The sequence below is a fragment of the Bufo bufo genome, chromosome 1 (genome assembly GCF_905171765.1).
Source record: "Bufo bufo chromosome 1, aBufBuf1.1, whole genome shotgun sequence".
Classification (NCBI taxonomy): domain Eukaryota; kingdom Metazoa; phylum Chordata; class Amphibia; order Anura; family Bufonidae; genus Bufo; species Bufo bufo.
The window spans coordinates 297639678-297666085 of record NC_053389.1 but is presented as its reverse complement, the minus strand read 5'-3'; the positions used below and the strand labels follow the sequence as shown (position 1 = coordinate 297666085).

The 26408-nt window shown below is 40.3% G+C and overlaps 1 protein-coding gene across 2 annotated transcripts in view; it reads right to left on the bottom strand.

Moving 5' to 3' along the window:
• Positions 1 to 26408, bottom strand: part of FLT4 (fms related receptor tyrosine kinase 4) — a 252279-nt gene that overhangs the window by 108178 nt on the left and 117693 nt on the right. For both annotated transcript variants that reach the window (XM_040440794.1, XM_040440802.1), the window contains exon 2: positions 17973 to 18069. In XM_040440794.1, the coding sequence (XP_040296728.1) occupies positions 17973 to 18069 (97 nt within the window). The remainder of the gene's footprint in view (positions 1 to 17972; positions 18070 to 26408) is intronic.

The following is a 26408-nucleotide window of genomic DNA, read 5'->3' as shown; positions in this document are numbered from 1 at the left end:
CCAAAGAAAACTGGGAATGGTTTCAAATTCAATTCATTACAGAGTTGGAAAAACAGTACCCTCCACCTTGGATCTTGGACAGGCATAAGTGATTAGTGAAGTATTTTTTTCTTTTCATTTTCTTTTCTCTGGGATATTAAATCCTGAGGCTAGGATCAAGAACCAATGAAGGGAGAATGAGTCTACTGAAAAACAATTGGTGCACCTGAAGTTCATGTTTAGTAAAGGCCTTACAATTTCAAAAAAACATCTACATTGTTATTGTATAGATGGATTGGGAGATGAACCTGTCAATGGAATGGTGACTCTTAAAGTTTTTTTGTATTTTTTATTTTTTTAGAGTCTCTCTCCCCTTCTTTTTATTTATTTATTTATTTTTATTTAAATACAAAGTATAAGAGACATGCATCAAAACAAAAAGAACAGCTACATGCAGGACAGCCATTGTAGACAACAATCAGCTACCCTATAAGAAGGAACAATATCCTATATATTTTATGCATGTCACATTAGATTCCAGGTTAATATCCACAAAATAAGACTATACCCCCCCTCCTCCCCAATTAGCTGTCGTCACTACAGCTCTATCAAACACAATTATAAGTACACTATAAATTATATCTAAAGAGTCACACATGTCGCTCTCCGTTTTCTTTCCATATCCTCATAAATTTGAGTTTTTCTAAAATACTGTATCCATTCATTTATTGAGGGTAGGGAGACAGATCCCCAATATTTAATTAAGATAACTTTTGCCACCATAAGACCCCTCATCCAAATCTGTCTGACCTGAAACAGACTAACCGTGTCTGGGGCATAATATCCTAGCATCATCGTTAGCCCCCCCAGGGTTATAAGAAGAAGAAGTCTCCCTTTGAAGGAATAGAATGACCAGTTCCCAAAACCATTTTAATTTGCTACAGTCCTAAAGTAAATGGGCGAAATCCGCGATCACATATCCACATTTCGGACAGCAGCATTCTCGTCCTACATTTTGCGGAAATTTCGATTGGACTTTTGGCGTATAGTACAATCGGTGCAAGATCTTAAATTGAATTAATCTATGCACGTTAGAGATTGTGGCCTTTCTTACATTTCTGTAAATACTAGTCCAGTGCAGCGGAAGACAACGCAACTCTTCCTCCCACTTATCTGGGCTGTTAAAAACAATTATGGTTGCTAATGCCATTCGAAGTTTGCAGTATAAACTGGCTATCTTGACCCTCTCATCTGTCTGAGCAAAACAGTAATCGAAGAATATAAATAAACTAAGATGTGGCACTAGGAACCAGAACACCAAAGGTGAGGTGCTCCTAACCTACGAGAACACTCACTCGATAAGAAGAAAAATAGTATAAATATGGGTAGGGCACTCTCAGAAATCTAGGACCATGTAAAGATATAATGAATATGCTTTATTGATGGTAAAATAGACAATCAATATGCTAGACAATCAATAATAATAATAGGCAAAAATAGGAGAACAACACCATATGTAGTATAAAGCACTCCTAAAACCTCTTATGTTATTAGTGATGATAAAACAGTAGGATAAAACAGTGAACACAAGCTGTGAAAATAGCAGCAAATTTCGAGCAAGTAGGTAAGTAGTCGATTAAGGGCAAACTCGATGTTGTTGACTCAATAAAAATGACTTGATAATATGGCAAAAATCGACCAGCAAAAATATCGGCCTGAAAAATAATTGAAGGTCAGAAATATACACCACAAATTTTCGATAGGATGGTTAAAAGTTCTTTAACTTCATTCCGTTAAAAGTAAATCTGTCCCCAAACATAAAGTTAGTATCATATGGAACCGTACCTGAATAAAGCGGCGTCCCGCTAAGACAGGATAGGTAGTGGCGTCCCGCTATTGAACAGCTTGCAAGCGATTGTTTACCTTGAATTAGGTTTCTATCGAAATAGACTCTACCAGACCTTGAGATATTTTCGCTCCCTACATTGTGCCGGCAGTGTTGTAGCACGTTGGTATCAGGAGTTTCTTTGTTAGTGAAGACCACGCTGGCAGGCTGTGATTCAACACGTGGGCCAGTAAATGTATCGAACCCTCTGTGTCTTTAGCCGTCCTAATCGCGTAGGTTACTTTCGCAGATGTCTCAATCTCTCTAGTTGGTAGGTTTCAATAATCGATAGGTAAATCTGGTCACAAAACGGGGGATGTGGCACCAGATGCGTTTCGGGGTACTTGCGTTCACCCCTTCCTCAGTGGTAGACATCCCCCCATTTGGAACTCCTCTTTTATAATAGTAACACTGATTATCCAATTTGTGCTCACAGGTGGTTAATTATCTAACGTCAGTTCTGGTTTATAACAGGTATATGTTTGCTCAGATTAGTATAGAGCACAAATATCAGTTCATCTGTGTTGCCCAAAAAAATAATAAAAATGCAAATTTTGTACTTTAGCAGTTGTCTTAATGTTTGTGCTTACATACGTTTGTTCATGATGAATACATGTGTCATCTGCAGAAAAAACGCACCTATGTAAGTTGCGTTATCGATGCGGCATATGTGCGTTTTTTCTTCATCATGCATAAAACTTCACATATATTGCTTAACTGAATGTACAAAATATTAATAATACAGTGTTGAACAGCAATAAACCTAATAAGAGGTATAAATTAGGGATATTATAAAAATACAATTTAAAAGTTGGTATAGATCCATATAAAAGTCGATAGCTGTACTGTAAATGATTGTAGGTGAACAGTGGGAACCTGTCTGTCAAGGAGAAACCTCGCCAAGTAAAACAAAAGCCCGGTTTGTCATCAACAGACAAGTGCCCACTCTAAATTCATAAAAATCCAAATAGTTCAAAATCGGCATTCAGGCCATTGGGTAACAGGGTATCAAGTTCGAAAATCCTCTTAGTTTCAAGTGAAAATTGTGGAAATTGTAGGTCTACATCTTTTAAAAAAAGAACGAAAGAATTAGTATCAACTACCAATAACCACCGTCATATAATTAAAGATTGCTTGATATGTAGCTCTGAAAATTTGATTTATGTCATAGAATGCCCGTGTAAACACCAATACGTAGGGAGGACTAAGAGATCCCTGAAAAAACGGATCTCAGAACATATTAACAATATAAGAAAAGGTTTTGAGAATCATTCCCTGTCTAACCATTTTAAAATCAGTCATGATCAGGACCCCTCGGGAATGAGATATATAGCAATAGACAAAGTGGAAAAAGAGTGGAGGGGTGGAAACCATATCGAAAAGATGTCTAGGCTTGAAACTAAGAGGATTTTTGAACTTGATACCCTGTTACCCAATGGCCTGAATGCCGAATTTGAGCTATTTGGATTTTTATGAATTTAGAGTGGGCACTTGTCTGTTGATGACAAACCGGGCTTTTGTTTTACTTGGCCCGGTTTCTCCTTGACAGACAGGTTCCCACTGTTCACCTACAATCATTTACAGTACAGCTATCGACTTTTATATGGATCTATACCAACTTTTAAATTGTATTCGTAGTGAATTTAATAAATTTTTATAATATCCATAATTTATACCTCTTATTGAGTTTATTGCTGTTCAACACTGTATTATTAATATAGTGGTAGGTTGTGGTGGCTCACTAGCAAGTAGTTAAGGTATGGTGCTGCAAGCTCCTATAGAGGGAATCACCCCACCCTCTCTTAAAGGCAAATGTAGTAATAGGAAAATGAGCGAGCACTCATACACTTGGCAACCAGATTGACATGCGCAGAAAATATTTATTAAATCCCCATAAAATACAAGTAATAAAATTTATAAGAACAATGTAGCAATAATATACAACATTACAGTCACATATATTGTGGTAGATATAATCGACACTATATTCATATGACTCAATAGTGTCGATAAATTCAATAATATATATCACACCAAAAAACTTCAAGTATATGCTGTTATTTGGGAAGAGGGGGTATTATCTTCTAGCGCTCTATCCCAATTTGGGAAACTAAATGTCACTGAAAATGTTGTAGGTGTAGGTGACACTTGACCACTGAGGAAGGGAGAGTGAATCTACCCGTAACGCGTATGGTGAAACAAGTGATGTACCTGCATTGAAAAGTCTCCGATAATACTGTATGGCCATACAGAAGAAAATCTCTACAGTAAAGGATTAACTATTCTTATCGTCGAAAGCTGCACCAAAGGAAATTGCGGAACAGAGTGGCAACTCCCGCGATCTTTGGAACTCCCGCAAAATTTAAACCAGCTAGCTGTATGGAGCGACTGAATAAGCCGGCAAATATTTAAAGCTCCATTGAAGCAATAGGGAGACAGCAGACGCTAGACGCTAAGCCAAATATCGATTTAAAGTTTTCTTCAATTCAAAGCTCATATCGACCTTAAAAGGATATGCTATAAGAGACTTTTCACATTATCAGGATTCCTGTGGACACTTTATGAACATGTTACGCTCCCAGTGAATACACCTACAACATTTTCAGTGACATTTAGTTTCCCAAATTGGGATAGAGCGCTAGAAGATAATACCCCCTCTTCCAAAATAACAGCATATACTTGAAGTTTTTTGGTGTGATATATATTATTGAATTTATCGACACTATTGAGTCATATGAATATAGTGTCGATTATATCTACCACAATATATGTGACTGTAATGTTGTATATTATTGCTACATTGTTCTTATAAATTTTATTACTTGTATTTTATGGGGATTTAATAAATATTTTCTGCACATGTCAATCTGGTTGCCAAGTGTATGAGTGCTCGCTCATTTTCCTATTACTGTATTATTAATATTTTAGGTTTTGTACATTCAGTTAAGCAATATATGTGAAGTTTTATGCATGATGAAGAAAAAACGCACATATGCCGCATCGATAACGCAACTTACATAGGTGCGTTTTTTCTGCAGATGACACATGTATTCATCATGAACAAACGTATGTAAGCACAAACATTAAGACAACTGCTAAAGTACAAAATTTGCATTTTTATTATTTTTTTGGGCAACACAGATGAACTGACATTTGTGCTCTATACTAATCTGAGCAAACATATACCTGTTATAAACCAGAACTGACGTTAGATAATTAACCACCTGTGAGCACGAATTGGATAATCAGTGTTACTATTATAAAAGAGGAGTTCCAAATGGGGGGATGTCTACCACTGAGGAAGGGGTGAACGCAAGTACCCCGAAACGCGTCTGGTGCCACATCCCCCGTTTTGTGACCAGATTTACCTATCGATTATTGAAACCTAGCAACTAGAGAGATTGAGACATCTGCGAAAGTAACCTACGCGATTAGGACGGCTAAAGACACAGAGGGTTCGATACATTTACTGGCCCATGTGTTGAATCACAGCCTGCCAGCGTGGTCTTCACTAACAAAGAAACTCCTGATACCAACGTGCTACAACACTGCCGGCACAATGTAGGGAGCGAAAATATCTCAAGGTCTGGTAGAGCCTATTTCGATAGAAACCTAATTCAAGGTAAACAATCGCTTGCAAGCTGTTCAATAGCGGGACGCCACTACCTATCCTGTCTTAGCGGGACGCCGCTTTATTCAGGTACGGTTCCATACAATACTAACTTTATGTTTAGGGACAGATTGACTTTTAACGGAATGAAGTAAAGAACTTTTAACCACCCTATCGAAAATTAGTGGTGTATATTTCTGACCTTCAATTATTTTTCAGGCCGATATTTTTGCTAAGTCGATTTTTGCCATATTATCAAGTCATTTTTATCGAGTCAATAACATCAAGTTTGCCCTTAATCGACTACTTACCTACTTGCTCGAAATTTGCTGCTATTTTCACTGCTTGTGTTCACTGTTTTATCCTGCTGTTTTATCATCACTAATAACATAAGAGGTTTTAGGAGTGCTATATACTACATATAGTGTTGTTCTCCTATTTTTGCCTATTATTATTATTAATTGTTTAGCATATTGATTGTCTATTTTACCATCAATAAAGCATATTCATTATATCTTTACATGGTCCTAGATTTCTGAGAGTGCCCTACCCATATTTATACAAGTAATCAAAGAATAAATTCTCCTGTGGAAAAATAAAGCTTTTATTGCTAGAGGCCTCATATGCGTATTTTAAACATAAATACATAAACAGATCTAGTGGTGTGCTGTCAGTAAGATTAAATTCTTGATAGGATTTAAAGTGTCTCAAAGAAAAAAGATGACCTACATTAACAACCCCCTTACGGAGCTAATAAGTAAAATCTGCGATTTTGAGGAATTTCTCCAGGTTCCTGTTCTCCCACAGAGAGGTGAAAGCAAAAGAGTGCGAAACTTTAAGTATCATCTTAAGCTTATTCCAAACTCTCTGTAGGGTCCAGGGTATCAATAGGGACTTCCTCAAACCCAAATAGCCAGATTCCAAACAAGTGAAAATATTCTCTATTGGTTTATCCATAACCTGGATCATATATTGTGAAAGTAAACTCTCTTTAAAATACAACATCGCTGAATTTGTGCACATAAATAATATCCTTGAAAGAAAGGGAATGATAGCCCACCATCTTATTTCAACAACCATAGATATCGTTAGATCGTTAATAAGAGCCTCCAGTCTATGGAAAAACATATAATTGATCCAAACCGGGGAAGCACACATCGGGTACATCACAATAGGCAGAATGATCATTTTGACCAGTGCTATTCGATCAGTCTGAGCCAATATCAATTTCTGCCACGCACATATTTTAGACTTAACTCTATTCAAAACCGGGGCCAAATTAAGCTCATAAAATCTATTAATGGCAACCCCAATCTTCACCTCCAAATAGTCCAAAGTTCCATTGGGAGAGAGGACCCGAACTCCACTGCCCTCATCTACGGCCTTGCGGTTCAGCGGGAGGAGCGATGACTTAGTCCAGTTAAGGCACAACCGCACCTGCTCGTCCGCACCACGAGGATTCCACTGTCTCCTGCTACAACCCAGAGGTAAGTATGCCGCCCGGAGCCGCAAACTCTGCAGCATAGAGTCTGAGACCCGTTCTTAGCTAGAGGCACAGTCCGCCATGTCCATCAGAGACCAGCTGATTCCTCCCCAGTCTCGGTCCGGAACTCCAACTCCAATCTTGGAAGTTGTATAGTAGCGAGAGGACCGGCTACCAGGTCACCTTTTCGCCGCAGGTCGAAACTCCACTGCACTCGACAGCGTTCACCATCAGAGCAGGAGGCGGAGGCGGGGAGGAAGGGGGGAAGAACGGTGAGAGGGGGGAAGAGTGCCTGCACCGTATACTGGACAAGATTTAATATAGTGGCAGTCAGATAGGGAGACTTTGTGGAGTGAGAGTGCACCAGCTACCGAGATAGATAGTTTGGAGCGAGAGCGCACCAACTACTGTTATAGACCACAGCACTGTGGATTAACAGCGCTGGTACCAGTAAGAATCTGCATCGGCTGCTAAATATATAGCAGCCTAGCAGAGCAGGGGAGCAAGGCGGATAGCAGCACCTCCACACCTATCCAAAGACGCCATTATCACAATTTAGGATTTAATAACAATTACTATTCGTATAGCAGGCCGAGCTGAGAATTTTAAATGTTAGTCTAGTGTGAAGTTTTATTTACATATTACAATAAATGTTACGTTTTAATTTAGAATACTATCACACGTGTCAACCCAGAGACAGCTATTGGTCCTATTGACCATTTGAAAATAAAAATTAAATTGTGTCTCAACACGTAGTGAAGGGTCACCCAAATAGTAGGAGCGCGGCACGCACACCTACGTCATGCCGCATGCAGTGAATAGATTCTAATTGTGACTCTTAAAGTTAATGTCTACCATTTAAAACCATTGTAATTTTTTGTTACCTAAATACTGTAGGCTAAAAATGTTGTGCTGATTAACTTCATATCTTTATAGTGAATGGGGCTCAGTTATCCTGATGCACAGCTCCAAATTACATACAGTGAAATCATATAAGTACTAACAGTGTCTACTGGTACGCAGGACTTACAGTAGGGTTGAATTGCACAACCGGATGGTCACAAGAAGCGTATATGAATCATGTATCAACAATGACAAACAACAATGTACTGAAATAAACTCACTGATTGATGACAGGAACTGAATGATGATAGCCATGGATGGAGGAGATGGATGTCTGGCAATGGAGGAGGTGGGAGATAGTATGGCATACAGGTTGAGACAGTGAACAGTAATAAGGATACACTGAACTGACTCTACTCTGAAATACAACCCAGCAAAGTTGAGAATGGTGTGCTGCCAGGCGCAAAAGGATCACATCAACTGTCATTCGATCAATGACAATTGATGTGATCCTCAACCCTAGTTATCACCTTGGAAGACTGGGCACCTTACTGCGGCTGCATCCCATACAACTTTCGCGATCCTGATACACATCCATTCGAGTTGTGCCTAATTGAGCACAACCTATACAGGTAACCCTCCAATTTATGGGGGTCTGATTATACATGGTCCTGACATACTCACCCTATGGTGCGCTGCTTATTTCTGTTCTAACCCTAACAGAATCTTCCTTTCTTCTGTTTGGGATACAACCCAGCAAGACAGCCAAGACAAATCAAAAATCAACTCAACAAACAGACAAACTTCAGTGCTGACACAATGGAGGACCACAGGTCTCAAGATGTGCAGATACAACACAACAGATAAGAACAAGGTATTGGATCTGGAAAAGCACAGAGCATACACTACCCCGAGCAACTAGAAAAGCAAAGGGTCTGGGCTTTTAAGGGCTAAAAAATTACTAGCTCCATTCCAAACTAACCAGGCCAAGCTAGAAGATAACCTAACCCAGACTCAGATGTTAGTAGACAGGTGGACATGAGGCAACAGAGCAATTCCTGTTCCTCATAACTGTCTATACATTGGATTTTATTACCAAGAAATTTGCACAGAATTTTGGAACTAAAAATATCATGATGACAACAGGTGGAAATTGAATTTAAAGCTTGTTCACACAAGTTCTCAAGAATCAATTATATACATATTGTTCATGAAATGTATCATTCATATGTAAATAATTGAAGATTAGCTATGGAGCTTATTACTGTATACTGTTCAGAAGTCTTAAATGAATTGTCTTAAGACAGACATTGATGGAATGGGCAATGGTCCACACTCAGTGACCCTTGCCAATTGCTAGATCTTAGTGCTATGCTACTTGATCTCTTGTTGACACTGATAGGCTTTTTAGAGGCCACATGGTTGTCCAATGACTATAATGGTTTCAGGGTTGTCCACTGACTATAATGGTCCAGCCATTTTTTCAAATTTTTGGTAAATATTGGATTTTTTTTTATACATAAAGGTGAAATATCTCTTCTCAAATTTACCACTGTTATAAAGTACAATGTGACACGAGAAAACAATCTCAGAATGGCTTGGATAAGTAAAAGCGTTCCAAAATTATTACTACATAAAGTGACACATGTCAGATTTGCAAAAAATGGATGTGTCCTCAAGGGGTTAATAAACATTCATTTCGGCTTCCTTCTTGTGATATGTTCGGAGGTTCTAGTGACCCGAACATGAAATTCAAGCTAGTGTTCTGCATGATCACAATAGAGATTTGATACTAACCACCTCCACCAATCTATATATATATATAAAGAAGGACGTACAGTGAGGAACAGAAGTATTTGAACACCCTGCGATTTTGCAAGTTCTCCCACTTAGAAATCATGGAGGGGTCTGAAATTCCCATTGTAGGTGCATTCCCACTCTGAGAGACAGAATTAAAAATAAAAATCAGGAAATCACATCGTATGATTTTTAAAGAATTTATTTGTCTTGCACTGCTGAACATAAGTATTTAAACACCTGAGAAACAGCAAGAATTCTGGCTCTCAAAGACCTGTTACTGTGCCTTTAAAAAGTCCACCTCTACTCCACTCTTTAATCTAACTTAGTAGCACCTGTCTGAGCTCTTTAAAGACACCTGTCCACCCCACAGTTAGTCAGACGCCAACTACTACCATAGGCAAGACCAAAGTGCTGCCAAAAGACACCAGAGACAAAATTGTGGACCTCCACAAGGCTGGAAAGGGCTACGGGGCAATTGCCAAGCAGCTTGGTGAAAATAGATCAACTGTTGGAGCAATTGTTAGAAAATGGAAGAGGCTAAAGACAACTGTCAGTCTCCCTCGGACTGGGGCTTCATGCAAGATCTCACCTCGTGGGGTATCACTGATGATAAGAAAGATGAGGAATCAGCCCAAGAACTACAAGGGAGGAGCTGGTCAATGACATGAAGAGAGCTGGGACCACAGTTTCAAAGGTCACTGTCGGTAGAACACTACGCCGTCATGGTTTCAAATCATGCATTGTACCGAAGGTTCCCCTGCTCAAGTCATCACATCTCCAGGCCTGTCTGAAGTTTGCCAATGACCATCTGGATGATCCAGAGGAGGCATGGGAGAAAGTCATGTGGTCAGATGAGACCAAAGTATAACTTTTTGGTTTAAACTTCACTCGTCGTGTTTGGAGGAAAAAGAAGGATGAGTTGCATCCAAGAACACCATCCCTACTGTGAAGCATGGGGGTGGTAACATCATGCTTTAGGGGTGTTTTTCTGTGAAGGGGACAGGACGACTGCACTGTATTAAGGAGAGGATGAATGGGGCCATTTATTGTGAGATTTTGAGCAACAACCTCCTTCCCTTAGTCAGAGCATTGAAGATGGGTCGTGGCTGGGTCTTCCAACATGACAACAACCCGAAGCACACAGCCAGGATAACCAAGGAGTGGCTCCGTAAGAAGCATATCAAAGTTCTGGAGTGGCCTAGCCAGTCTCCAGACCTAAATCCAATAGAACATCTTTGGAGGGAGCTGAAATGTCGTTTTGCTCAGCGACAGCCCCAAAACCTGACAGATCTAGAGGAGATCTGTGTGGAGGACTGGGCCAGAGACCCTGTTGCAGTGTGTGCAAACCTGGTCAAGAACTACAGGAAGACGTTTGATCTCTGTAATTGCAAACAAAGGCTTCTGTACCAAATATTAACACTGATTTTCTCAGGTGTTCACAGCAGTGCAAGACAAATACATTCTTTAAAAATCATACAATGTGATTTCCTTTTTTTTTTTATATTTTATTCTGTCTCAATGTGAATTTCAGACTCCTCCATGATTTCTAAGTGGGAGAACTTGCAAAATCGCAGGGTGTTCAAATACTTCTGTTCCTCACTGTATGTATGTTTCGCGATCACTCAAAAACGCAACGATCGATTTCAACAAAACTTGGTATACATATCCCTTGCTACCTGGAAAGAAATCTTGTAGGGGTCACAGCTCTCTAGGACGTAACGTTCCTGAGATATTCCCAAAAAAATGACCTGCATTAGCCAATACAAGCCTGCAAGTCTTTCTCTTCATATCTCAACTGCCATACGCATGGTCACATGTCCCTTATCAGCCAATAGAAGCTCGCAGGCCTTAGTCTCCACATACATACAGTTTTACTCCAGGTTTCGATAACAACCCAGCCATTTTTCTTCACTGCTGTAGGTCAGCTTTAGGTTAGGGCTACACTGCTACATGTGTTGCTCTACATTGATGTTGCCCCAATGTTGCCCGACATTTTATAATGATAGTCTATGGTGTTGCACTGCGACAGGTGACATGCTGCGACTGCGACAGTCGCAGAAAAATCCATTCCAGATGGATTTTTTGCAACTGTCGTGTCGCAGTCGCAGCATGTCACATGTCGCAGTGCGACACCATTATAGAATTTGTTGAAACAAAATGTCGCGCGACACATGTCGTCATGTAGTCCTAGCATTGAAGGGGCAGGGTGCTGTGGAGGTCACTGTTAAAGGGGCGGGCACTGTGGAGGTCCCTGTTAAAGAGGCGTTCACTGGGAATGTTACTGTTAAGGGGGCAGGCCGCTGAGGAAGTCACTGTTAAAGGGGCGGACACTGTGGAGGTCACTGTTAAGGGGACAGGGGCCACTATTAAAGGAGCAACTGCTGTGTAGGTCACTGTTAAGACAGCAGGGTACTGTGAGGTCACTGTTAAGGGAACAGAGTACTGTGGAAGTCACTGTTAAAGGGGCAGGCCCCTGAGGAGGTCACTGTCAAGGGAGTAGGGTGCTGTGAAACTCACTGTTAGAGGGGAAGGCTGCTGTGAAGGTCAAAGTTAAGGGGATGGGCTGCTGTGGAGGTCCCATTTTAAAGTGGCGGGGGGTCAGTGGTGAGGGGTGGGGGGCTGTGGAGCTCACTGTTAAAGGGGTGGGATGCTGTAGAGGTCACTGTTATGGGGGATACTGTCGATATCTTTTAACGACACACACAAACATGAAATGAAATAGATGAAATATACCCGAGCGAAGCTGGGTCCTTCTGCTGTAATGATAATAAAGTATCCTGCACAAGGAACAGTTGAGCTGTGATTCATTACTCATTACTGAGGAACTGTCATTTCATTTCAACTATCCATGGTCTAATTTAAAATGATACATATAACATTTTACTTTATTGCCATTGTTCGGTACTTGCTCTACTGGACAATTTGCAATTCACTATTATATGCAATGTATTTTTCAGTTAGATCTGAGTTTTTAAAAGATCCTGCATGTGCTATGCTATGTTCAAATCTGGGTTGAGATTTCCAAAATGCAGTTCCGGATCTGTCATGCTGTAGATACCACCGGTGCCCAATGGACTTCATTGACTTGTATTCCATTGTTGTTTACATGCATATTGCTTTGAGGGGAAGATGAGTCCTATGTACAGTACTTCCTGCCAAATCTGAGCCTATAATGTAAATGTGAACATAGCGTTGGTGTTAGTCTTCACTGCAATTATAGGATTCTATTCATAAACCAACACGATGAGGTTGAAAAGTGCAAAAGGTCCCTTTCAGATGAATAGAATCCTTCATCTGTGCTACAATGACATAAAATCAAATTGAAATAGTAAGAGCAATGAATTGGGATTATTTCCAATTATCAATGCTGCAACCGTAGCTACAATGTATAGTGGCCTCCTGGAGTCTCTGTTAAAGGGGTTGTCCCATGAAAAAATATTCTACAGTTTTCAAACCAGCGCCTGGTTCTGAATACTTTTGTAATTCCATGTAATAAAAAATTTACTATAATGTTATTCAATAAAATGTATCTGTATAGCGCCATCTGCAGTTGTTTTTTTCCTTATTTCTTTGTCCTGCTCACTGAGAAGGCCGCACATGCTCAGTGTCATCCTTAAACTGCCTCCTGAACTGTGATAGGGAGAGCATGGACACTCCCTCTTAGCTGCAGCAGAAAAGACACTCCCCTTGGGCTGCAGCAGAAAAGACACTCCCTCTTAGCTGCAGCAGAAAAGACACTCCCCTTGAGCTGTCAGCTTGATATACATCTAACAGGACAATGAATGGGGAGATCCCTGGATCCATGTCAGGTACAGGGCTGGTTCTGGATTTGTTAGAAAGAGGTTGTCATGTACTATATGATGTCTGATTATTATTATTTTTTACATTAGTTATGGGATAACCCCTTTAAATATAATTATTTTCTTATCAGGCTATTATTCATTTTAACACTTTTCCAATGAATCACTTACTTTTCCATATCTACTATAGATTTTTATTGAGACTGACCATGCGTGTGTGCCACATATCTGCCAAGAACAGTTCACCAGTGGTCAGACCTCCCCTGGTCTTACTGTTATGGCATATTCAATGATCTGTCTGAAAATCCTTTTAAGATTCTCCAAAAGAGCTAAACTAACATTGCTTGAATATCCTTTATGGGAATGAGTGAAATCCCAATGATAATTACTACATTCCTGTGCTGTAGTCTTACTGGGGTGTGTTACTCCTTAGCTCGTGGTGGACTTGGCTTGTGTGAACCTCACAGCCTTTAACCTCTTCTTTTTTGCTCATTAAACTGTTTTGTATAGACATTTTATGGTATTATTCGGTTTATAGGAGAAGCTATATAATGTGCTGTAAACATACGGTATAATGGCCACAGGTGGAAACCATTTATATCATTCTGCACATATGAAACCGAGCTGTTGCCAAGCAGTGATGCGTCCTCAGTAAGTATGAAAGATGGTTAAACCAACATTTGCTGGACATTAGATCAGATTCAGAGTAAAACTACATGGTGATAGATGTGGCCTCCAATGCCTACATGGGTTGTAATGTAGAAATCATGATCAGACCCTGAGGTTTATCGTTTAAACCAGTTCAAATATTAGAGGATAGTGATGAAATGCTGCTAGAACGAGTTACCGGTACATATGATGCTCAACTGAAGGTGATATGTGCTCTTTTGTCACGTAGGGTGGTGGCACGTGATCATTGGTGGTTTCATAGACGTCTGGACAGGGCTCGCATTGATATTCTTTTATCCAAGGCTTGCAACCACCATAAATATTAATATTAATTGTAAAGCAGTATTATTTAGACTTTGCATAGAACCTTTACTAGATTAATTTATGTAGGGAGTGGTTATTTGGCCAATGTATGGTATTATTTGAGTACCAGATGGGTGTAATTAGATCTGTGAGATCTTTTTGTGTGGCATCAGGTATAGCCTATGCAAATGCCCTTATTAAAAGGGGTTTTCTGACTTTTTGTAAACTGGTGATTTATCTTCAGGATAGGTCATCAGTATCTGGACCCCTGGTGATATGCTGTTTGAGGAAACAGCGTTCACAAGAGCTCCGGTGAGTGCCATGGCCTCTGTGCAGATTATCCAGAGGATAGGTCATCAGTTAAAAAGCGGAAAACACCTCTACCCCTTCCCGACATATGACGTAATAGTACGTCATGGCGGCAAGTAACTTGCCGCATTTTCACGGACTATTACGTCATGCAGGGGCCCGGCAGTCCCTGATAGCCGGGCCCCTGCTGTATCCTCTGGCATCAGCTTTTACAGACCGCGCTGCTGTGGCGGGGAACCGATGGCTGACAAGGCAGCCCGATGCTATGCACAGGCTGCCCAATACCTTGCACCGCATCGGGACCTGCCTTCTACAGGGGCCGAGGAGATCCAGCCCCAGGCTCGGTCTCCTAGGCAACCTGTTAGTGTACTACTCAGTGTAAAACACTAACAGGCAATGCATTACAATACAGAACATGGAGCTCTCAGAACATGGAGACACTAAAACATAATTTTTTGTTTCAAAAATGCTATTGTGTTAAAGTGAAATAAATAAAAAAAGTATACATATTAGGTATTTCCGCATTCGTAACAACCAGCTCTATAAAAATATCACATGACCTAGCACCTTAGCTGAACACTGTAAAAAAAATAAAAAATAAACGGTGCTGAAAAAAAGCAATTTTTTGTCACCTTACATCACAAAAATTGCAACACCAAGCGATCAAAAAGGCGTATGCCCCCCAAAATAGTACCAATCAAACTGTCACCTCATCCTGCAAAAATTAAGAACCTACCTAAGACAATCGGTCAAAAAAAAAAAAAAAAAAAGCTATGGCTCTCAGACTTTTGGTTTAAAAAATGCTATTATTGTGTAAAACAACTAAATAAGAAAAAGTATACATAAGTATTGCCACGTCCGTAACGATCTGCTCTATAAAAATGTCACATGACCTAACCCCTCAGGTGAACGCTGTAAAAATAAATAAATAAAAAAACTCTTCCTTCAAAAAATTTGCCCCAGCACAGGACGATCAGAAGAAAAACAAAAAAAATAAAAAATAAGGCGTTCAGAAAATTGAGACACAAAAACATAATTTTTTTTTCAAAAATGCTTTATTATGTAAAACTGAAACAAACAAAGAAAGTAGACATTTAGTCTATTTCCAGGAAAAAAGTCCTTGCTCAGAAGGAGGTCAAATGGATTTTTGAGCTGAACACGGTTATACCTTTCGGTCTGAATGAGGCTTTAAGCTTCTCGCCATTTTTGGGGTAGTTTAACAATGTCTGTATTTTATTCCTTAGTGAATGAATTCCTCTGTAGGTCTAAGTGGTGTGTATCTCTTTGACCTTTTTAATACACAGTGTTGTGTTTTTAATTTATCAATAACGTTTTTTCTGCATTATTAGGCTATCTCGGGTCGCAACTTTCTGATGGCTACATTTAGTGGCATATGGATATATAGCGAATAACAGTGTCCGTTGACGAGTGAATAACATGGTCCACTGACGAATTGTGCATAATAAGAAGCATCAGCAGGGAAACCGCATAAATGGAGAGTATATAGTGTCTCCGCAACCACAGAAAAATAATGGAAAGCGTAAAGACTCCTCTGCATCTAATGGATATATTTATCACTGGATCCCGCCTGAGTGGGATGTCTGTATAAGATACATCCACTTCTCACTCTTATCACGTTTGATTCATGCACTTCATGTTATCTGGATTATATAAAGATAACACTTATATAGATGTGTCCCCACTATTAAAGGTGTATATCTATGAATATATGAATAATCTATGCCCAAATTAGAAAGGAGAGCACCGCCTACGTTCCAGTGTGGAACGTAATATGCATTTATTCTGTTCATCTGTTCATGGTCAAACTAGAAGGCGGATCTTTGCTTGCGTTCCAGCGTGGAACGCACTATGTATCTATTGCGTCCATGTGATCTACTGTCATGTTGGGCTTGGATGTGGGAGGTGGCCGCTTCGGCCGGCTCTGGGAGTGATGCGTTCCACGGTGGACCGCATACTGGATATCCGGTTCTTGGATGCGGTGCTCTGTGGAGCGGTCCTCCCCTGCCTGTCCTCGCCGTCTCCTCTCACGCCCTATGTATTGAGCAGGTGTACATATAGGTCTCCTGCAAAGAATGGAGTATGTTTACTGCCCAGCTATAGCAGTGTAATAGAAATGAGTTAAGTGTCCGGACACCGATCGATCCGGAAGTGACGTGATGCTTTCCAGCGTGGAACGCATCCCACTTCCAGTTCCTCGTTATTAGCCTCCATCTGCAGCTCATGTGACCCCAATTTGGTTAATTTGCAGACTATATATGAACAGTTGACACACATCATCAGTATCCCTTGAGAAAGCGACCGCAAAACACGTGTTGGGATCCAGGACTGCCCGGTCTGTATTTACTTGTATTGTATGTTTTTTTTTCCCCAGGTCATGTTTTAATTTAAGCACTATGCACTTTATACATATTGACTGTGGGCTGTGACTGAGTACTACTCTGCACAGCTTGGGATTATTTAATACTATATTAATTATAATACAACAGACCTGTAGAGATTATCCTGTGTGACTTAATGCTGCTATGTATATGGATATGTATGTTTTAACAAATGTATGTCCAATAAAAGATTTAGTATTTCTATAATTTATGCTGTTCTGAGTCTAGTTTTGGGTTTATACGTCTAGTTGGTCTAGGACAGCAATAATACCGGGCGTTCATTCGCTTTGCGTTTTGGGATTGTACTTACAAAATGATGCCAACATAAAGTAGACATATGGGGAATGTTAGGTAATAAATATTTTATGAGGTATCACTTTCTGTTTTGAAAGCAGAGAAATAAAAATTTTGAAAATTGCTAATTATTAGTATTCAACTGTATGACTGTCCTGAGGATGGATTTACAGTAGAATTCAGAAGGGCCTCCATGGCCGTTGGCCAAGTGCATAAGTACCTTAAGCTCCTACATTATTACTGAGAGCATCAGACCATTATGTACCCAGAAGGTGACTGTGAAGAGGGCTCAGGCCTGTAGGGTCTATGGCCAGTCCGCCCCTGCATGTCTACAGTTCAATCTACTGATATGAAAGCATTACTAGCATTTGCTGAGAACTGTAAAATGATAATTACAATCACAAGTACCACCAGTCACAGACATAACTATGTTCTCATGTACACTGGATTAAAGTGCCCTATTTTGACCGAATTTCTGGATGGTTGGTAACCCTAATATGGAGGCATCATATGGCAGGGCATGGAGTGCCCATGAGACAGACTAGACAATAAACTGTATGATTTGAAATTCTCATTACTTTTGATGACACTCTCTTACCTGCAGGTGATATCTAGTGAGTCATTTGTGTTGATCACAAGTTCGTCAGTGGTGACGTCCAGAACAGGCGGGGTCATAGAATATCCACTCACAAGATCTAAAAAGTCAAAAACCAGAAGAGAATACACTTAAATAAACAGATCTCTAAAATCCAGGCTCTTGTTTCACATTTCAAATTAATTCTGCTAAATGAATGCGAAGTCTTCGCCATTTAGCCAGAGTAACTACCCCCCAACTCCCATCTGTGTCAACATATTTAAGAAAGTCAAACAAAGTCCTTTTCATATTTAGGCAGAAATCCTGGAGAATGTTTAATGTCAAAAACGTACTGTGGCACAGGCCCTGGACTTCAGAATGAATGTAGATCCCACAGCTAATGACTCTTGTTTGAAAACGTAGAACACAGTGTATGTACATTTGTTTAGAGGGCGGGGGAGGGAATCATTTCATCCATCACATCTGATTGCAGTACTTAGAACAAGAGTCATTTACTAGTCTTCTAATTAAAGCTTCCCAAGCATTGTTATTATTTCTTTCCCAAGTCTTCTTTGAAAATGTGTCGTTTATTGTGATTTTCGCTAAATGAAGCAAAAAAAAGCTTTTAACACCAGTCCAGCGCTTGTTTCTTTTGATGAAATGCAGAGACCTAAAGTAAATGTATGATGTATTTCCATGGAGGGGGCCAAATGCATATATATATATATATATATATATATATATATATGTACCTGCTGCCTTCACAAATGTGAAGTTATACATTTTTTGAACCTTAAATGTAAGATCACCTATGGTTAAACTGTGGTCAATCCACAGTTTTAGTACTGTATATCTACTGTAAATATATAGGGAGTTGTTGAAAGCAGAGTTCCCTGCTATTAAAGGGTTTTTCCAGGACTTTCATATTGCTGAAGATGACCAATGCTTAGGATGATATAAAATCATATATATCAGATCTAACTCCAGGTATTCCTGCTGGATCACCTGTTTGCAGGAACCATGGTGCACCAGTACCAGACACAGCTCCATACACTTTGTAATGGGCACGCTTAGTTACTGCAGCTGAAAGGTGATGGTGCTTGGAGTCTGACATATTCATGACCTATTCTAAGGATAGGTTATCAGTATAAAAGTCCTGGAGCAGCCCTTTTGCTATAACTGTTGGATTAAGAGAAAGAACAATAGACTAGAATACCTACATACATCTCAGCGGAAGATGTGATTCAGTAGGAATAACTTGGGTCGTCCTGGACAAGGACTGTACATAACATACGTACGCATCACCACAATCTATACTCTATCATTTTACACTGCCTATTTAAGGCTACTTTCACATTGGCGTTTTGGCTTTCCGTTTGTGAGATCCGTTCAGGGATCTCACAAACGGTCCAAAACGGATCAGTTTTGCCCTAATGCATTCTGAATGGAAAAGGATCCGCTCAGAATGCATCAGTTTGCCTCCGTTCCGTCTCCATTCCGCTTTGGAGGCGGACACCAAAACGATGCTTGCAAGGTTTTGGTGTCCGTCTGACGAAACTGAGCCAATGTAAGTCAATGGGGATGGATCCGTTTTCTATGACATAATAGAAAACGGATCCGTCCTCCATTGACTTTCAATGGTGTTCAAGATGGATCTGTCTTGGCTATGTTAAAGATAATACAAACTGATCCGTTCTGAACAGATGCAGACGGTTGTATTATCTGAACGGAGCTGTCTGTGCAGATCCATGACGGATCCGCACCAAACACGAGTGTGAAAGTAGCCTAAACAATAAGGACGCCAAAAAAAGAATGGCCCCATGACCAAGAGATTTTCTCCACTGTCAACTTCAGAGGAGTTGTCTCCCACTGGAAAATGTTGGGCTTTGGCCCACTGGAAGGTCTTCTGGTGGCCAATAGAACACTAAGGATGTGTTTTCTCTAGGAGGTAACAGTAGCTACAAGATGCAATACAGGGAGTTTGTCGACAGGAAATTCATTGTTAAAGGGGTTCTGCACTTTGTTTTAACTGATGATCTATCCTCTGGATAGATCATCAGCTTCTGATCGGCAGGGGTCCGACACCAGGGACCCCCGCCGATCAGCTGTTTGAGAAGGCAGCGGCGCTTCAGTAGCGCCGCGGCCTTTTCACTGTTTACCGCCGGCCCACTGACGTCACGACTAGTATCAACCAGCGTGGGCGAGGCTAAGCTCTGTTCACTTGAATGGAGCTTAGCCCCGCCCACGCTAGTTGATACTAGTCGTGACGTCAGTGGGCCGGCGGTAAACACTGAGAAGGCCGCGGCGCTATTGGAGTGCCGCTGCCTTCTCAAACAGCTGATCGGCGGGGGTCCCGGCTGTCGGACCCCCGCCGATCAGACGCTCATGATCTATCCAGAGGATAGATCATCAGTTAAAACAAAGGGCAGAACCCCTTTAAATCAGGTACAATGGCTTGTTACTGTTCTTGCTTGATCAGTACACATGCCTGGTTAATGACAGCCATGTCCCTGCTGTATCCGCTGGCATTGCTAAAAGCTCTGATGCCAGTGGATTAATCCCCTAGCATTGACTGCTGCATCTAAGGGTTGTACAGAGGTAGGGAACTTCCTCTCTATCTCCATCCCCTTCCTGTAATGGTCTTCATTGCACCTGGTAGCCTTACAAAGGCCTCCGGGTCTGCCATGTACAAAAGCCCATGAGGCCAGGCCAGCCCCTAGGCCGGGTCCATAGGCAACTGTCAGTGTAATACTGAGAGTTTCAATGCAGTACAATACAGCATGTATTGTACGGCATTGAAACAGTAAACAGACCCTTCCGTGTCCGTAACGACCAGGTCTATAAAAATATCACATGATTTTCCCCGTCAGGTGAATAATGTTCACATGTAGTCAAGCTAAAATGGACTCTGATAACACATGGCACAGTGTTATCTCGGTTATCTCGTGACAAAAGCCATTGAAATCCATTTAAAAAATCAGTTTCTTGCCATTGTTTACTTAACGCGTTAACCATCAAGTTTAGCTCTGCTGCATCTGTAGCAGAACTAAAAACAATGTCACAGTGTTATCTTGTGACAAAAGCCTTGGAAAACAATTGCAAAAGTCAATTAACATTTTCTTGTCTTAAAGGGAGTCTGTCACCAAAATATGAAGTTATACACCACTTACATGGCTCTCTAGCATATCTATCCATGACCTAAATGGTACCTTTGTAATATTCTTCTGACTTTCACCAGCAGGAAAATCACAGTTTAATTCATATGCAAATGAGGGCTTGTAAGTGCCCAGGGGCGGCATTCGGTGTGTAGGAGCCCAACTATAGCTCTCAGAACATGGAGACACTAAAGCCTCAGAATTTTGTTTCAAATATGCTATTATTGTGTTAAAGTATACATATTAGGTATCACCACATCCGTAACAACCAGCTCTATAAAAATATCACATGACCTAACACCTTAGCTGAACACCGTAACAAAAATAAAATAAGAACAGTTCCAAAAAAGCAATTTTTTGTCACCTTGCATCGCAAAAATTGCACCACCAAGCGATCAAAAAGGTGTATGCCCCCCAAAATAGTTCCAATCAAACCGTCACCTCATCCCACAAAAAATGAGACCTTACCTAAGACAATCGGTCAAAAAATGTAAAAAACTATGACTCTCAGACAATGGAGACACTAAAATATATACTTTTTTCCTTCTAAACTGCTATTATTGTGTTAAAGTGAAATAAAAAAAATAAAAAGTAGACATATTAGGTATTGCCGCGTCTGTAGCAACCTGCTCTATAAAAATATCACATGACCTAACCCCTCAGGTGAACACCGTAAAAAATAAAAACAGTGCCAAAAAAGCATTTTTTTTGGCCCTAACACCATATGAAGTGCAACACCAAGTGATCAAAAAGGCATATACCCCCAAAATAGAACCAATCAAACCGTCACCTCATCCCACAAAAAAATGAGACCCTACCTAAGACAAACGGTCAAAAAATAAAAAAGCTAAGGCTCTCAGACTATCACTATGGAGACACTAAAACATAATTTTTTTGGTTTAAAAAATGCTATTATTGTGTAAAACTTAACTAAATAAGAAAAAGTATACGTATTATGTATTGCCACATCCGTAACGATCTGCTCTATAAAATGTCACATGATCTAACCCCTCAGATAAATGCTGTAAAAATAAATAAATAAAAACTGTGCTGAAAACACAAATTTTTTGGTTACTAAAGTGTACTAATGAATGATCAAAAAATCATATGTACCCAAAAATGGTACTAATAAAAACGTCAACTCTTTCTGCAAAAAACGAGCCCCAGCACAAGTCGATCGGCAGAAAAATAAAAAAAATAAGGCGTTCAGAAAATGGAGACACAAAAACATACTGTATTTTTCGCCCTATAAGACGCACCGTCCCATAAGACCCACCTAGGTTTTAGAGGAGGACAATAAGAAAAAAATATTTTCCATTACACCTCAGATCAGACCTCAGCTAACAGCCCCAATCAGACACCCAATGTTATTAAGACCCCAACAAGTCATGTGTAGTGATGAGCGGCAGGGGCTATATTCGAATTCGCGATATTTCACAAATATTTTGTAAAATATTCGTCATATATTCGCGAATTGCGAGAATTTGAGATTATTTTATTGAATGCGAAAAATTGGCAATGTAAAAATCGCGTAATGCGAATTCGTAATGCGAAATACAGGCGTGGGTCACTTTGGCTACATTTTTCAAGCTGGTATAAGTTTCCTGAGACTGGAGAAAATGGTTGGCACGGCAGAACATTAGAATAGAGTCAAGTGCTCCAATATATTCGTGATTTCGCTAATCGGCAGTGATTAGAATTTTTTTTTCGCACTACGTACAACTTCACATTTTAGCAGGTCTGACTACAAATTACTGATTGGTGTACTAAGTATTGCTGTGAACTTGACATTGCTTCCTTCTCATTGGCCCACAAGCAAGAAGCAGCGAGGAATCATGTGTTTAGATGGAAAAAAATGCTGAATATTCGATATAATGAATATATAGCACTATATTCTAAATATTCGCGAATTCTCGAAATGGTGATATTCGCGATAAAAATTTGCTATTTGAATATTCGTGCTCAACAATAGTCATGTGAATGACCCCCCAATAGGACCTCAGACCCCAATCAGACCTCATAGCCCCAAGCAGCCCCCACTGCCTCTCATATTGGCCCCCAGCAGCCCCCATTGCTTCATATCAGCCCTCTGTAGCCCCCCATTGCCTCTCATATTGCCCCCATTGCCTCTCATGTTGCCCCCATTGCCTCTCATATTGCCCCCATTGCATCTCATATTGCCCCCATTGCCTCTCAGATTGCCCCCATTGCCTCTCATGTTGCCCCCATTGCTTCTAATATTGCCCCCATTGCATCTCATATTGTCCCCATTGCCTCTCATATTGCTCCCATTGCCTCTCATATTGCCCCCATTGCCTCTCATATTGCCCATATTGTCTTAATTGCCTCTCATGTTGCCCCATTGCCTCTCATATTGCCCCATTGCCTCTTATATTGCCCCCATTGCCTCTCATATTGTCCCCATTGCCTCTCATATTGCCCCCATTGCCTCTCATATTGCCCCCAGCACCTCATGTTTAATAAAATAAATAAACCACTTACCTCTCCTGCTCCTGGAGGCTGCCGCTCCTCTCCTCCATCGCGCTCTGTCTTCAGGCTGTGCTGTGAAGGCTGTGCACAGCATAAGATCACAGAGCGCAGTCACGCTGTGCGCAGCCTTCACAGCCGACAGCCGAGGACCAGGAAGCTGTGAGTACAAAGTCTTCACCGCTTCCCGGTCCTCCGGTACTAATTAGCGCTTCCATAATGGAATCGCTCATTAGTATTTGCCGAATAAGACCCACTTTTGAGGGAAAAATACGGTAATTTTTTTTAAAGTAAACATATTTGAGATCATTGCACCTGTAACAACCTGCTCTATAAAAATAGCACATGATCTCCCCTGTCAGATGAATGTTGTAAAAAATGAAGCAAAAACTGTGCCATTTTCTGGTTACCTTGCCTCACAAAAAACGTAATATAGAGCAATTGCAATTAAAAATCATATGTACCCCAAAATAGTACAAATAAAACTGTCACCTTATCCCCTAGCTTCCAAAATGGGGTCACTTTTTGGAAGTTTCTACTGTAAATGTGCATCAGGGGGTCTTCAAATGGGACATGGCATCTAGAAACCAGTCCAGCAAAATCTTCCTTCCAAAAACCATATGGCGCTTCTTTTCTTCTGCGCCCTGCTGTATGCCCTTATATCAGTTTAGGACCACATGTGGGGTGTTTCTGTAAACCACAGAATCAGGGTAATAAATATTGATTTTGTTTGGCTGTTAATCCTCGATGTGTTAAAGGAAAAATAATGGATTAAAAAGGAAAATCTGCCCAAAAAGCGAAATTTAGAAATTTAATCTCCATTTTCCTTTAATTCTTGTGGAACACCTAACATTTAGGGGTGTAGTTTCTACAATGGGGTCATTTATGGGGGGTTTCCACTATGTAAGCCCCACAAAGTGACTTCAGACATGTACTGGTCCTTAATAAGTGGGTTTTGAACATTTTCTTCGAAATTTTAAGAATTGCTTCTAAAATTCTAAGCCTTCTAACGTCCTAAAAAATTAAAATGACATTTACAAAATGATAAAAATAAAGGTGAAATATATTGACTCAAACTTATAACTGTCATGTGTCACGAGAAAACAATCTCAGAATGGCTTGGATCAATAAAAGTGTTCCAAAGCTATTACCGCAGAAAGTGACACATGTCAGATTTGCAAAAAATGGCCTAGGCAGGAGGGCGAGACTGGCCCGGGATAGAAGGGGGTTAATGGCATTTCCGTAACCAGTAGAACACATTGACTGTGTTATGTAAAAAGATGACAGAGGAGCGTTGCTAAGGCTCAAAATGGGCTACTTTAGAGCTATTTTTCTAATAGAAATATATGATTTAAGTAATTAAAGTACATTACAAAAATGGTCAGTATCACTGGCCCTACACATTACACAATTAAAAATAGAATGGCAGTTACACTTTAAATTGTGGGGTGCTTTTTCTCTTGTTACCCCTTGTGAAAATGAAGGATTTGGGGCAAAATCAACATTTTATTGGAAGAAATGAAAAGTTATTCTAAATTCTCTGAAATGCCAGTGACGTCAAAGTGTTCAGTACACCCTTAAAAAATTCCTTGAATGATGTATTTTCCAAAATGAGGTTGATTTTGGTGGTTTCTATTGTAGGGGTACCTCGTGGTTTGTCCAAATGCTGAATCGTGGTAATAAATATTGAAGTTTGTTTTGCTGTTACAGCAAAAATCGATTAAAATGGGAAATCTTAAAAAAAATAAGGGGGAGATTTATTAAACTTTAATTTAATTCATGTGGAACACCTAAAGGGTTAACAAAGTTTCTAAACTCAGTTTTGAATTGTTTGAGGGGTGTCGTTTCTAAAATGGGGTAATTGATGGTGGTTTGTATTAGGTAAGCCCCTCAAAATCACTTCAAAACTGAATTGGTCCTAAAAAAATAAAAGTTTCAACATAAAGTAGACATACGTATTGTAAAACTTAATGATTAACTTATCTTCTGAGTTATCACTGTCTACCTTAAAGAGGATTTGTCACCTGGATCAAGCATAACCTACCAGCCTGGTAGGGCTGATCACACTGACCCTTTCTTTCTCATGTCCGCAGTGTTGGAGAAAAATAAACTTTGCAATATGAGGCATTCAAGCACTTGGAGGCGGGCTAATGCCGCCTGAGTACTGCTTCAGCGACGCCCCATTGCTTCCTAATGCTGGCCTTCTCCACTTAATCATGCCCCCATGTCTTTTGATTGACAGCGCTAGACCCGCCGGTCTAGCGCTGAGATCCAGCGCCTGCGCACTCCCCTCCATAACGGTGTGTGCGCACAGGATCTTTTCCTTTCTTCCCGGCTTGTGATTATGACTGGTGCACACATGCCGCCACTGCTAGTAGACATATTCACAAGGCGGGAAGAAAGGAAGCGAGCCTGTGTGCATACGCCGTTAAGGAAGCGAGTCTAGGTGGGTCTAGCGCTGTCAATCAAAAGGCATGTGGAGAAGGCCAGCATTAGGAAGGAAAGGGGGCATCGCTGAAGCAGTGCTCAGATGTCTTAAACCCGCCTCCGAGTGCTCAAATGCCTCATTTGTATATTTGTCTACGTTTATTTTAATTCAACACGAGACCGCGGATATGAGAAAGAAAGGTATGGTTTTTGTCAGCGTCATCAGCCCTACCAGGCTATATGCCTGGTAGGGTATGCTTGATCCAGGTGACAGAGCCTCTTTAAGAGAAATTCAAAATAAAAAAATGCGAGCTTTTCCAAATTTTCTGTAAATTTATAAATAAAGGTAAAATATATCGACCCAAATTTACCACTACCATGAAGTACACAT